At 52.8% G+C, this 14,149-nt stretch overlaps 1 protein-coding gene across 2 annotated transcripts in view; it reads left to right on the forward strand.

Moving 5' to 3' along the window:
- Nucleotides 1–14,149, forward strand: part of VAV2 (vav guanine nucleotide exchange factor 2) — a 176,701-nt gene that overhangs the window by 28,375 nt on the left and 134,177 nt on the right. For both annotated transcript variants that reach the window (XM_084799117.1, XM_084799118.1), the window contains exon 2: nt 12,470–12,586. In XM_084799117.1, coding sequence (XP_084655243.1) covers nt 12,470–12,586 — 117 coding nt within the window. The remainder of the gene's footprint in view (nt 1–12,469; nt 12,587–14,149) is intronic.

Consider the following 14,149-nt stretch of genomic DNA (forward strand, 5'->3'; position numbering starts at 1 on the left):
GGAGAAAAGTTGGGGGTAGGTGGGTGTCAGAGCCTGTCTTTGTGAGGGGCTCTATTTAGAGTATTGCATGTGATGTCATTGATGGAATGCTTGGGTCCCTCCCCCTATTTATGGTTAGTATTTTTTTTATTTAATTTTAATTTTTATGTGCGTTGATGTGAGGGTGTCAGGTCTTGGAGTTACAGACACTTGTGAGCTGCCATGTGGGAGCTGGGAATTGAACCCAGGTCCTTTGGAAGAGCAGGCAGTGCTCTTAACCACTGAGCCATCTCTCCAGCCTGGGACAGAGCTTTCTAATGGGCTCTATCACACCTTTCCAGTCTGCTATGTGGGGTCCAGGGAGGAGGGAGCAGGGAACTGCTGCCAGACCGGCAGCACACGTACTTCTGAGTGTTCTCAGGCCTATGTGGCTCCTTGTAGTTGGTACCTCTGTGTCCCTGGTTTAGGGGTGTGTGCTGTAGCTGTCTGAGCTTAGGCACCTGATCTTCTGAAGCAGCAACATTCCTTGTACCTGCAGATGGTGGAAAAGTCTCTGGGTTTTGGATCCTGCCTGGAAGCTCCTGCCTAGTGTGGCCTAGTGTGTCAGCTGGCTTTCTGTCACCGTGACAAATACTTGAGATGTCACTCTAGAAAGAGGTTTGTCTCCTACTGTGTAGGTTTCAGTCCGTGAATAGTCAGCCCCATTCCTTTCCTGGTGTGGTGAGGTAGCACACTGGCTGGGCCTGCTATGTGGATGCTAGAGCCAGCTGCACAAGACCAGGATGCAAGGCAGCAATAACAAAGGAACAGGAGGAGTTTTTTGGGGGTGGTGGTGTCCCCACAATCCCATGTGCTCACAGTCAGTGACGAGGCTTTCCACTAGATCCCACCTCTTTAAAATTTTTTTAAAAATTTATGTATGAGTGTTTTGTCTGCATGTGTGTATGTACGTGTATCATGTGCATGCCTGGTACCCATGGAGTCCAGAAGAGAGTGTTGGTTCCCCTGGAAATGGAGTTACAGATGCTTATGATCCGCCATGTGGGTGCTGAAAATAGAACCAGGCCCTCTGCAAGAACAGTAAGTGCTCTTAACCACTGAGAATCTTTCCAGCCTTAGGCCTCACCTCATACAGGTTCTGACGCCTCCTAATAGCACCAAGCAGGAGTGCCCAGCCTTGACATATGGGCCTTATAAAGTAGGAAGTGACTCACCTGTGGGCTGTTAACAGCCTCTGGACAGGTGGGGACACAGGTGTTGGGACACAGGGGTGTTTTCAGGCTGTACAGGGTGTTCAGCCTAACTTCCAGATTCTGGTGGTGGCCTTGTCCAGCAAGTAAGGCTGCTTGATTATCTCTGGGCCCCATGGAGATCCCCTGGGGCTGTTTCCCAGTATTTGGGATTTTGGAGGTATCTCTGGGGGATTGTGGACCGCTTTCCAGGGTGCATCCAACCACCCCAGCAGGGACTGTAAATGAAGTCACTCGAAAGCCTGTCCTCAGTAGTCCCATGGGTCAGTTGCCCTTCGCTCCCAGATTGTCTACTTCCCAATTGGACACTTTGCCATGTGCATGGCTGGCCTGAGCCCTTTGCAGAGAGGCCTGCTCCCATCCTACCACCTCATAGCTAAGGGCTGAAGGCTCTTGGCTTTGATTTCGCTCTCCTGCTTGGGAGCTCCCGGATGCTACTGTTAGGATTTTCCTACCACATTTTCAGCTCAGCAGGAAGGGGTAATGGCAAGACTAGTGCAGATGGGAGAGTGATAATCCGATGTGTGCCAACCATTAAGGGATGCGTTTGGCTTTGATGTTAGTGCGCAGTGGGGGAAGGAGCAGAGGAGCATGTTCTGCCTGGGTCTGTCTGGAATTGGATTGTCCAAATTGCATAGGAGAAGGGGCGCTTGGAGGAGAGAGCCATTCTCCCAGAATGACCTTGGATGCCACTTTCCAGAGGGGAGAAGAGATGGAGAAGGCGAAGAGGCAGCTTGTGGGCTCCCGTTAATAGTCTGGCTGCCCGATTGCAGCCAAGGAGGAGGAGGAGGAGGAGGGGGGTGCGGGGGGAAAGGAGGCGGGAGAGTTAGTGAGGGCATGGCTAGGCAGCAGCATTTGGGCTAATCCCTCAGAGTCTTGCCTGCCTAGGAGAGCTGGGCAGCAGAGAGTGGGATTTGAACCCTCGGGCAGCATTCTGAGCCGGCTTAAGGAAGATGGTTATACAAGGAGATACTAGAAAAGCAATTTCCTGCCAGCTTTAGAGAAAACCTTTTGCTTTGAAAACCCTGACCTTGAAGTCTTGATACTGTGGGCCACTCTTATCCCTGAGGCTCAAACAGCCCATTAGCCACATCGAGGGCGGGAGGGGTGGCTGTGCAGCCACCTCTGCTGGGTTCAGACTACATCCTCTGAGCTTGGGTTGCAGCGGGTGCCACTTAAGTGTTTGTGGATTGCATGGAGTCTCCTGCTTGCTGAGTGTTTTCATGGGTCACTCTGTTCCCAGGTGTGGATGAGGGAGTGCTTTGAAGGCTGGGCCAAGCTCAGTCTCTCACGGCTTCCCTCACCCCTGCTTGGCCACCAGTGAGTGGGTCTCTTTGCAGAGAGTGCCAGCCCATAGCCTCTAAACTGCTACACACACACACACACACACACACACACACACACACACACACACACACACAGACTTGGGCTCTGGATGCGGACAGACCCATATGGCTGTGATGACAGACTCTGGTTTCTTGGGTTTTGTCCCTGCTGACAATAGCTTGGGGACTCCAGCAGAGCCTAGCTCATGGAATCCAGAAGGGCAGTGTCTGTGCCTGTGTCAGGGGCTGGGTCACCTGTAGGGTCTGCTGGGACTGAGGGCTACACACAGGCTTCATTCCGGTCCTTTTTTGGGAGGTCCTGGGATTTGAGGGCTTGGATCACAGATGTGTCACGTTCACGTCACCAGGCTTAGGTAGCTTTCTGTTCATGCTTTCTGTTCACTGTGACACAAAACCAGGCACAACTTCATGGAGGCTTTATTTGTTTTCGGGGGTTTCTATCTGTAATGGTGGTGGGCAGTTTTGCCTCGTGGCCAGCAGGAGGGAGGGGGAGAGGGCGCCCTGTGTGGTGGCTTCCTCCTTGACTCTGTCATTCTACCCAAGCCCTAGCCTGTGGGATGGCACTGCCCACACTTGGGGTGTGTGTGTCTTCCCTCTCAGCTAATCCTCTCTAGAAGCACCTCCAGACAAGCCCAGAAGTGTGCCTTAAAACGCTACTGGCTGCTTCTGAATCCTGTCAAGTTCCATTTAAGGGTCCCGTACCTCAGCAGTCGACTGAGCCCCTCTCCGAGCCCTTGGCGACCCTCTTCCTGTTTCAAAGCACTCTGTGGAGTGTGCCGAGCAGGCAGCCCCACGCGCCTACAGGAAGATGGAGGCAGGAAAGCTGGAGGAGAGAGGGCCCCATTCCCCGATGCTGTCTCATTGAAAGAGGCCAGGGAGTGGGTCTGGAAGCATTTGTTGCACAGGGTTAACCTGGAGGGCTCCCTTGTTTTGAACCATATTTTGGTTTCCTCTCTGGGTCATCTGGATTCTTACTCCCAAGGTGTGAGGGAGGGTCTGGTCTGCAGGCTCAGCCTTTGTGGTGGGGAGCACTGTCCTATGACACAGAGGTTGTGGCCCATATGAGTCTTCACACCTTTAGTGCAGCCAGAGGTTCTGGTGCTTTCTGGGGGATAGAACACACCCTGACTTGTCCCGTGTGACCCCGTCCCACAAGCTGAGTAAGAGGGCTGGTCCCTGAGCCAGGTCTAACTCTAAACATGCCCCTTCCTCCCACACACACACACAAGCTGGGTAAGAGGAGGGCTGGTCCCTGAGCCATCTCTACGTCATCAGGTCAAGGGCACATTAGAGAGAAGGACTCAACAGTGATATGATGGACTTGGCAAAACGCCTGGCCCTACCCGGTGATCATCTGGTACTGTTTGTTGTTGGAGAAGGTGGAATTTGAGCCACCTGGTGTTTGAGCGCTGGCTCTGAGTGAAACTGTGGAGCGGGGACCTTGGGAAATGGTAAAGGAGGCACATTTTAGCCTGGTCTTCCTTTCTGCTGCCCTGTTGGAGAAGCCCAGCTGTTTCTGGTGTGCTGCCTGCTCCTGGTGGGTGGGCTCCCCGCACTGAGGACGTACAGACCCTAACAGGGATAATAGGGGCAAGGTCTAACCTTGGCAGACTGCCTCCCAGGGCTGGCCACTCAGCCTTCCAGCCCTGTGCAGGAGAGACTTGGCCAGGACCTGCTTCGAAGCACTGGGCTCATTCCCAGCTGCTGGCACCTCATCTGGATGGTGTGTGTGCAAGCTGCGGACGCATACAGGAAGTATTCATGTTAAACCATCCAGCCATGAGCAAACCCCTGTGCTCCCCGACGGAGTAGTGATGGGCTAGCTGGAACTCTTCCCTGGGAGCCTAAGTCACAAGGTGCTGTGGGTGACCATAGAATGGTGTTGGACGGTCCTGGTCCAATCAGTCCCGGCCTGAGTCCTCGGTTTCGCATCTAAGGTCAACCTGCCAGTGCAGAGGTTGGGGTGTGTGTGTGTGTGTGTGTGTGTGTGTGTGTGTGTGTGTGTGTGTGTATGTGTGTGTACACCTCTGATACTAGGGTAGCCATATGCCCCTCGGCTGGGAAGATGCAAGATTGCCGTTGTGCCTGCAATTGAAAGACATGGGCTGGTGCTTTGTGGAATTCACATTTGTTTACCAGCTTCTGAGCCCCTGCACTGGGCTGGGCATTATCCAGGATATTTGGCCCATAGAGGAAGCAAGTAGCCTCTGTATATACCCTGGGGGCTGTCTGGCCAGCTTGTCACCCAGGATCACCTGTTTATCTACTCCAGGAGCCCCAAATTTGATCCATTCCAGCAAACTAGACCTATTAAATAGTAATGACGCTGTTTTAAATGGTTATTGGAATGAGCGCAGCATAAATAAAGCAAGACATTAATTCGTTTTCCCATTTTTTATTGATCAAAGTCATCCCTAGCTGCCAGTCAGATCTCTGATCAGCAGGACCCAAGGCCCCAGGGAGGCTCAGTGTCACACTAGTCAGAAGCAGAGCTGTCTTAGTGCCACTTGAAGAAATATTTTGCAAGGACTGCTAGGGGCCACGGGTGTTTTCCCGAGCCTTCCTCCAGAGCCATGGAGGTCCTCACCTCTCAGAGGCCTTAAGGCTTTAAAAAGTTCTGTTCTGTGTGTGTGGAGTGGGGGTGGGGAACTGTTGTGCCTCCCTTCCTGGGTGTGGCCTTCACTTTCCTCCTGGGCCTGTGCTGGATGAGGTTGGTCTTAGGCAGACCCTTGAGTGCACAAAGGAAACAAGGCTAGTAGGACTTGGGCGGACTGGCTAGGATCAGAGACCCAGGATCTGACCCCAGAGTCTCTGGCTAGCTGCTGTCTTCCCCCTACCCCTGGGTGGCTGCTCTTAGGAGGTGAGAGTTGATTAGAATCTGGTAGAAGCAACAGGCTTTTGCCATCACCAGGTGGTTCATGCCTTAGGTATCAGCCTTAGGCACAGCTCTCAAGGCCCTGATGAGGCTGTGGGCCTTTTCATTGCATTCCAATCTTCTTTCAGGGCACCCTGGCCCAGGGCCTTCTGTACGTCCTCAGAAGGTAGCCCTTGTCAGCTTGCTGCATATCCTGAATGAAGTGGTCCAGTACTGTGGAGAGGGCAGAAATTTGTGTTCATTTTACAGACTGGTAAGCTGAGCCACAAGAAAGACAAGTGGCTGTCAGGTGGGAGCAAGCTTCAGGCTCACGCTACCATTACCGCCAGGCATACCTGTTATGGGTCTCTGCCAGAATGTAGCTGAATCCAAGTGTTGGGAAAGGAGGGACAAGGAGGTGAAAGTGGGTGGTGAGAGCTCTGTTTGTTGGGGATAATCCCCAAGTGAGGAGGGGAGTGATGAGGAAAGCGAGTCTTGCCCTGTGGAGTCCCCACCTCCTTCCCAGCTGATCGCCATCCCTGGAGCTTAGCTGGCCTGGGAGCACCAGGAAGGGATGGGCCTGGGTCCAGAGCTCAAGTCTTCTCCCTTCTCACATCTTAAGTTTCTGCATCTGCAAATGGGGTTGAAAATAAAAGGCCCTTGTCAGGATGGATGGCAAGTGTTATGAAGGCCACAGGTCTCGGCCTGTGAATGGCATCCACCTGCAAGTTGGTTATTTATGAAAAATGGTTTACATATTCTCACTGGCCAGTGCTGGGTCTGTGTCAGTAGAGGGGTACAGGGCAGGGCAATGGTTGGGCTTCTGCTCTTAGTACCTCTGTGGTATCTGCTATGGACATAATTTTCCTGAAAGGACTGCTCTCTTAAAAAAAAAGTCATGTTGTCCTGCAGCCTCGAAACCTGCACAGGATAGCTTAATAGTAACAACTGTCTGGCTTCAGAGATCAAACATGTTAGATCTGCTGCCAGCTGTGTGGAGTCCTGGCTAGTGAACTCGGACTGCTAGGAGAGGGGCTTGGAACCCTGGTAGTGAGTTGGGGCTGCTATGGGCAGCTCAGTGGGGCTCTGGCCCAGTGCCTGGAATTCTGGAAAACCCTGTACAGTGAGGCCTTTGTGGCTGTCATGAGTCAGCCATGGAGACTCCCAGAGGTCAGAGTTGGAAGGACCCGGAGCTCTGGGCTGGACGCTTGCTGCAGACATGCATGGCTCAAGAGCCAGGAGCCAGGTCTGTGTTAGACAAAGGGCAATCCTGGGCGCCCTGCTATCCTTTCATGGCTGCCTAGGGCGGGTGGGCTGACTGACCCACCCTCCTGGGAAGCACAGAGCTACTCGCATCTGTGCTGCTGCTGTGGTTGTATACCCTGGCCTTGGGCTGCCCATGACCAGACGGCTCGAGATGGTCAGTGTATGGGGCAGAGCTGGTCTATGCACCGGGTCCAGATCTTACAAGTGCGTGATGGCGTCAGCTTAGTGCAGAAACCTCAGATGTGGCTCTTGCATCCCCAGTGCCCATTGCCCATTGCCCCGGGGATCTGTGTTCAGACTGCATGTGCCAGGCTGAGGGTCAGTGTTCTACACAGTTTCCATTGTGGGGAAGTCAAGGCAGCGAGGATTTGAAGTAGTTTCTGCCATCACATTCAGTCAAGAGCAGAGAGAAACGAACGCTTGTGTTACTTCTCAGCTTACTTCTCCATTCTTAGAGTCCAGTCCCCAGACCAGCAAGTGGTGGTGGCACCCATAGTCCTATCTCAGTTAGCATAACCAAACACTTCCTCACAGCCAGGCCCATGGGCTAACTTGATCTAGAAGAGTGGTTCTCAACCTTCCTAAGGCTACGGCCCTTTAACACAGTTCCTCATGTTATGGTGGCGCCCCAACCATAAAATTATTTTTATTGCTGCGTCGTAACTGCAATTATGCTACTGCTATGAATCGTAATGTAAATATGAATGTTTTCCGATACTTTTAGGTGGCCTCCAGTGAATGGGTCGTCGTTTGACCTCCCGGAGGGGTCAGGACCCACAAGTTGAGAACTGTGGATCTTGACAATCAGGTCTGAGGTGGAGACTCCCTTCCCAGGTGACTTTAGAGTGTGTCAAGCTGGCAGTGGGAACTAACCCTGACTTCGGCTAGCTGCGTGGCCTCAGGCAGATGAACTGGCTTCCCTGGCTTGGTTCTGTTTTTACGTCCTCACATGCTCTGCACGTGAAATGTCCATGTACTACGTTCCTTGTAGGCAGGCCGACTGGCCCCTCATTCTGGCACTGTGCTAGAAGCCCTACAAAGGTGATGGTCTCCACGGCCTTTAGGCTGTCTCTTGCGATGGGTCTGTCCTTTGGGCTAGGGGGTGGGGAGGGCTGCTTTATCATGGCCAATTGTTTTTGAAGCCTCATAGAGAAGGGACTGTGGTGGGGCTGCTTGGGCTCGGCCTGAAAACTCCACCTCTGTGCTGTTAGGCCTCCTGGCGGCTCACATCTGCGTGGGCCCCCACCAGCCCAATCCTTGCCATAGCTGAGTAATTGATGACAGTGGATGACAGTGAGCAGCACTCGGGCGTCTCATCCCGCTGAGCCTGGGGAGGCGTGTGGGTCGCTGTGCTCGGAGACTGTCCTGTTCTAATGTGATTTCAGCCTGACTAGATCTTCCGGGAACTGATGAACTGTGAGGGGAGCTGCCGGTGTTTCCAGAGCAGTCTATGCTGGGTCCCCCACCACCTAGGCCCCACCAAGCGGGGTTGTTTAGCCAAGAAGTAGAGCCCAGGGAGGGTCAAGGATAACAGGAGGTGCCAGCCTGTGCCATCTCCGAGTGTTTTAAACAAACACAGTGGCCTGCTGCTTGCTGCCCCTTGGAGAGCCATCACAGTTCTTCCCCTGTGAGGTCCCTGCCTGTCCTGTGAAGATCTCAAAGGCCAAGCCAGTCGGTGAGAAAATGCTGTATATCCCGGGGCAGCAAGAATGGACTGGCCATCAGGTGTTTTATGGCTGCAAGTGACATCGCCATCAACTTGGCCAAGAACAGGGAAGGCTGGCTGCCTTCACTCACTCAGGCTCTGTCCCCTGTTCTGAGACGGGCTTGCAGCAGCTCCAGCCCTCTTACCTTTCTCTCACTGCCAGCCATCAGGACTGCCTAGAATCTGAGCCAGTCTCTGCAGTTTGGGAGTGAGCAGCTCCACCTGGCAGGGGCTTGGCCTCATGCCCTTCCGGTTGCTGGGGCAGCTAGGGAGGAAGAGATCTGTACCACACAAACAGCTGCCTGCTGTCTTGCCTCCATGGGAAGGAAACGAGGCTGACAGCTGGCATAGGCTTGTCTGTCCCCAAAAGGTATTCCTCCCCACACCCCTGCCGCCCTGGGCCTCAGTTTCCCCAACTGTGTAGTGAGAGGGACGGGGTTAAGAGTGTAGACAGCAGGCATGGACAGCAGGGGACCCCATGCCCTGCAGAACCCTTTCATTTCGAGTGCCCTCCACTCTCAACCAGATAATGGGCTCGTTCATGACCCTCGATGCCATCTGCTTGTGTGCCAAAGTCCATAGCTTCCTTATTGCCTGTTTTCTTTTGTGTGAGATAAGCTGGCCCATCAGACAATGACAGTGAATAAAAGACCTAGAGTGAACAGACCACAGGGGGCTCTGCATGACGGGATGCAGGGTGGCGCGCATGCTGATGCTCACGTCACTGTCCGGGACCTTTGTCCCTGTCCGTGAAGCCAGCCCTTGCCTGTGTGGCTGTTCTCCAGGGGTGGGGCTCTCTGGCAGGTTAGGCTGCCCATGTGGCCACTGGTGGGAGTGGCGGCGGGTGGACAAAGGATACTGGCCTGTGCTGAGCCCTGAAAAGAAGCCTGGCCTTGCTGGCCATGATTATGGTTGGGACCTGTGTAATTAACTCCAAAATGGGAGGCCAGGGAGGAATTAAAATAAACGCTTAGTGGAAATTAGAGAGGAGCCATGGGCAAAAAATAGTTGAGTGAGCTTGGAAGCTCAGTGTTCCACAGGGCAGAAGCAGGAGGTGGCGCCGTGGCCTTTAGGGGGTAAAGGCTCCCCTTGCCCTAGTTTCCAGGCTGGGCCCTGTGTGCGCTGTTGCTTCCTGTTTAAGTGTGCTTGTCTTGCTGACTTGTGGCTTACAGTATCAGAAAAGGGCCCTGTTGCTGGTGGAGACCAGAGCCTGGTGTTGGCTTTCTCTTGGGGTTCTGAGGGAGACTAAGCCCCGGACCTCTCTTCCAACTTCTGTGGCTGCTGAGAATACTCAGTGTTTCTGGCTTGCAGCAGACTCCATCATCATGTGGCCTTCTGCCTGTGGGTCACACTGTCTCCACGTTCTTTTTAAATCTTTTAATTGTGATATGTAAACATGCATCACCTTAAGCATTTCCTTTTCTTTGTTGTGAGACAAGGTATTGGTAGATAGCCTAGGCCAGCCTAGACCATGCTATCCTCCTGCCTCAACCTCCAAGGTGCTGTTACTGCAGGAGTGAGCCACCATGCCTAATTCCACCTTCCCCATTTGCAAGCATCCAGCTTGGAACTTTAAACATTTATAGTAAACTGTGTGGGTGCATGACCCCGTCCACCACCAGACTGTGCCATTCTTACAAACCCTTCCCCCCCCCTCCAGATGCTTTCTGCCTCTGAGTCTATACTCTAGGACCTTCACAGGAACGGATCCTCTAGTGGTGGGTGCTCTTCAGAACCATCAGGTTATAGAAGATGGAGATGAGGAGCATTTCATACCCATGTGGCCCAAATCAGCCGTTCTCAGCATGGCGGCCTCTAAGTTCAACTGAATAGGAAGCTCAATTAAATGGGAAATCCAGCTATTCACTTGATATTAAAGTGCTTGTTGGGTACACCTGTCTAGTGACGTAGAGTCTATGGGACAGAAAATATGTAGGACATCCCAGTTCTTGGTTAATGGAAACGAAAGAGAAGTGACAGCAATGCCCCATGTGGCTCTGGGTTGGACCCTCTGGACCTGCTGCCAAAGTTCTCTTCTCCCTCTCCTCCTCCCTAACATCCGTTCCTTTTTGTTTACTACAAAGGCCTTTCTGGTTGTCTTTTATGTAATATAATGTGCAGATTGGGTGGCACCTGTCTTAATTTCTTGACTGTGCTATGAACATGTACGATGATGTCATTGTTCCAGGAAGTGCATGCTTAGGTGTTTAGGGACACAATTCATCCCAAGTGTTGTGTAGAGGAAAGTATTTAGAGTGGGATGGAGACAGACAGACAGACAGAAAAAAGGGGAGAGAGAGAGAGAGACAGGGAGGGAGGGAGGGAGGGAGGGAGGGAGAGAGAGAGAGTTGTGTGACATACGATCCAGGCCAACATTATCTATGAATAGGATGGGCTGTGACCCATGGCAGAGGTAGTGAGGTGGGGGAGGACAGGTGCTCTCAGCACAGTTTTAACTTCTGTCCCTCTGAGCTGAGCTGAGGCTTATGCTGTGTGTGATTCTGTCCGGGCATATCTGAATCCAGTCATTCGTCTAAACTGATGAGCCAGGAGTTGGTCCTGTATGGACGGGTATTGACTGGCCTACACTGAGCTGTGAGTGCTGGGCCCGCACCTCTTGAATGCTGTGCTCAGCTGTGTCTGGGTGCTGCGTGAATGGCCTTCACATGCTGCTTGCTCCCTGCCTACTGTCGGAGGATAATATTGCCAGGCAAGTACCCCTGGAGCATGGGCCACTGTTTGTTGTCGGTGTCGGCGTCGTCGGCGTCGTCCTCCTCCTCCTCCTCCTCTTCTTCCCTATTTTCCAATACAGAGTTTCCCTGTGTAGCTTTGGCTGTCCTGGAACTTGCTCTGTAGACCCGCTGTCTTCAGACTCTGCCTCTTGAGTGCTGGGACTAAAAGTGTGTGCAACCACCGGCCAGCTTGTCATCTCTTCTTGCTATGGGCAGATAAGATTCCAGCCAGTGATGTTCCAAAGCCTGGGTTTGGGCCTCCTTCCTATGCCTGCCAGTTTCTTTAAAATTTAAAAAGTATTTCCTACTTTTAAAGTGTAGTTAGTTAATGTGTATAGGTGTGTGCCTTATGTGTATGGCGTGCACGCTGTTCCCACAAAGGCCAGAAGTAGGAGTTGGATTCTCCCTGGAGCTAGTGTTACAGGCTGTGTGAGCTTGCTGTGGGTGCTGGGGACTGAACCCAGGTCCTCTTCAAGAGACACACATGATCTTAACTGCTGAGCCACAGCCGATTCTCCACAAGGACAAAAAGCTGACTGTCTTGTCACCTCCCCTTCGGAGCTGGCCTGGAGCTTGGTGGTGGAGGTGGTACCAGTGACATTAGCTTGGGAGTTGCATCCTTCTGTTCCTAGTCTGCTGCGCCGAGCACAGTTCTTTCCTAAGGTTTTGGTGGTCGGTGGCACAGTTCGGCTACTAGGGTTTTTTTTTGTTTTTTGTTTTTTGTTTTTTTGAGACAGGGTCTCTGTGTAGCCTTGGCTGTCCTGGACTCGCTTTGTAGACCAGACTGGCCTCGAACTCACAGCGATCCACCTGCCTCTGCCTCCCGAGTGCTGGGATTAAAGGTGTGCGCCACCACGCCTGGCTTGGCTACTAGTTTCGGTTCCTGTGAAGAGATAGGTGTGTGCTGCAAGCATTTGTGAGTACGCATATGCATGAGCGTGATGTGCACACATGTGAGGTGCTCCGTTGCGGTTCCTGACTTGAGGCCAGCCATCTTTTTGCTGCTGTGACCATCAGCATTGGGACGCACAGGATACTCAGGGCAGGGCCGGGCAGACAGGGTGTGCATTAGCTGCCTGTGATTTCGTGGCATCTGTCACCCTTGGACCACTGTGAGTGGAAGATTCTGCCCCCTGGGGGAGGCTGGAGGCTGCAGTGGTTCTGAGCTCAAGCCCACCTCCCCAGCCTGTAATGGAGATTTCTTCTGCTACCAAGCTACCTCGTCCCTCTATGTGCATAGACATACAAGAAGGAGCTTGTGGCCGATGTGACTGATGTTTTTTTTGTGATGTTGTCCTCTTACTGATGCTGCACTCTTTCTCTCTCCCTCTCTCTAGTTCCTGTGTCTGAAGAATATTCGCACCTTCCTCAAAGTCTGCCACGACAAATTCGGACTAAGGAACAGTGAGCTCTTTGACCCCTTTGACCTCTTTGATGTCCGAGACTTCGGGAAGGTGAGCAGGCTCTTTGTGTGGGCTTGACACGTGCTTGTCCCGGGCCATGTGGGTAACATAGGCTGGCCACCTGCCAACCCTGTGCCACAGAGGGGACCATTCCAATGCCAGGTTTGTGTGACAGGGTGGAGCAGGAGGGTGGATCCTCCTTCTCTCAGTCAGGGGAGCCACCCAAGTCTCAATCAAGGTGATAACATGAAAGCTGAGTGTGCTAGGCATTGTTGGTGAGAGGGAAGAACGGGAGGCCAGGCGGATGCAAAGGCACTGGAGGCGGTGACTCCTTGGTGGCTTCCTGGTGAGCATGGGTATGGAGTGACAGGGTTAGGCGCCACCAAAAATAGTGATAACTTACTGGTAATTAGTTTTTTGTTTGTTGTTGTTTTTCTGAATCAGGGTTTCTCTGTCTTAACAGTACAGGCTGGCACCGAACTTACCAGACCTCTGCCTGCCTACAAAGTATCAAGTAGCTTGGGTTAGCCTTGAGTTCTGTGTGCAGGTGAGGGTCAATTTGTGGTCCTCCAGGCTCTGCCTCCTGGGTGCTGGGGTTACAGTGGTCATTGCCACTGGCTTATGGTTTCAATTCACGTTGGCTAAGTGCCCTACCAACTGAGTCCTGCCTCCAGCCCTCTGTTGCTCCCTTAAGGTAGGATTATGGCGGTAATGTCATTTGGTTGGGGACTGAGAATTGAAGTGCAGACCTGTAATGTAGCTCGTCTCCTAAAGCTCCGGTGCTGCCTGCCCTCCTCCAGCCGGTGAGCCAGCTGCTTTTGCCTGCTGCTGGAAGAGGCAGAGACAAGGCACTGCCTGACTGCTCTGAGGACCAGCCTCAGGGACTGGGTGTTTGAGGAACTGGCCCACGAGTCCAGGGTGTGAACAGGCGAGCAAGTGATGCAGTTGTAAATGTGGAGAGGTCTGTTCCTCAAGGGGCTCCTCTGTGAAATGGTGTTCAAGAGCCAGTTTTTAGTGCTCAGGATTGGGGCTTCCTGGGAGCAGGTAGCCTCCTCTGTCCTGGGAGGCTCCTCTTGAGAGTCTGCTTCTATGTGGGTCCACTTTTTAGAGGTTTCTTTTGGTTGTTAGAGCATCGAGAGACCACTGCAGCTCTTGAGTCACGGGGGACACACCACGACTCCAGCTGTCAGCAGAGCCTAGCACCGTGCATGTGACTTTGTAGGTTTGTCAAGCATGCAAGATGCCAAGGATGAAGGGGTCATGGAGGCTTACGCTAAGGTTGTAGAAGGCTGCCAAGGCCTGGTATGTGTCTATGTGACACAGGAGGTCCCGGCTGCAGGCAGGTGCAGGGTGTTTGATGCAATGTCATGCACATACAGAGCTGTGCTTCCCTCTGTTCGGGTATATTGATTGTGCCTTGATGGTATCCTGTTCTGTTTATGAGTGGCCTCTCGGTCTGATCAGTCTATTTGGGACTCTTTCCTGGTCTTGTCCCTGGGAGTGGCTGAGATGAGTTTGCCACAGCACTCTGGCCAGGAGGAGCCTAGATTCTGGAGAGTTCTGGAAACACATTCACATGCACGCACGCACGCACGCATGCACGCACGCACGCAC

This window comes from Acomys minous (assembly GCF_964271855.1).
Source record: "Acomys minous genome assembly, chromosome: 10".
Classification (NCBI taxonomy): Eukaryota; Metazoa; Chordata; class Mammalia; order Rodentia; family Muridae; genus Acomys; species Acomys minous.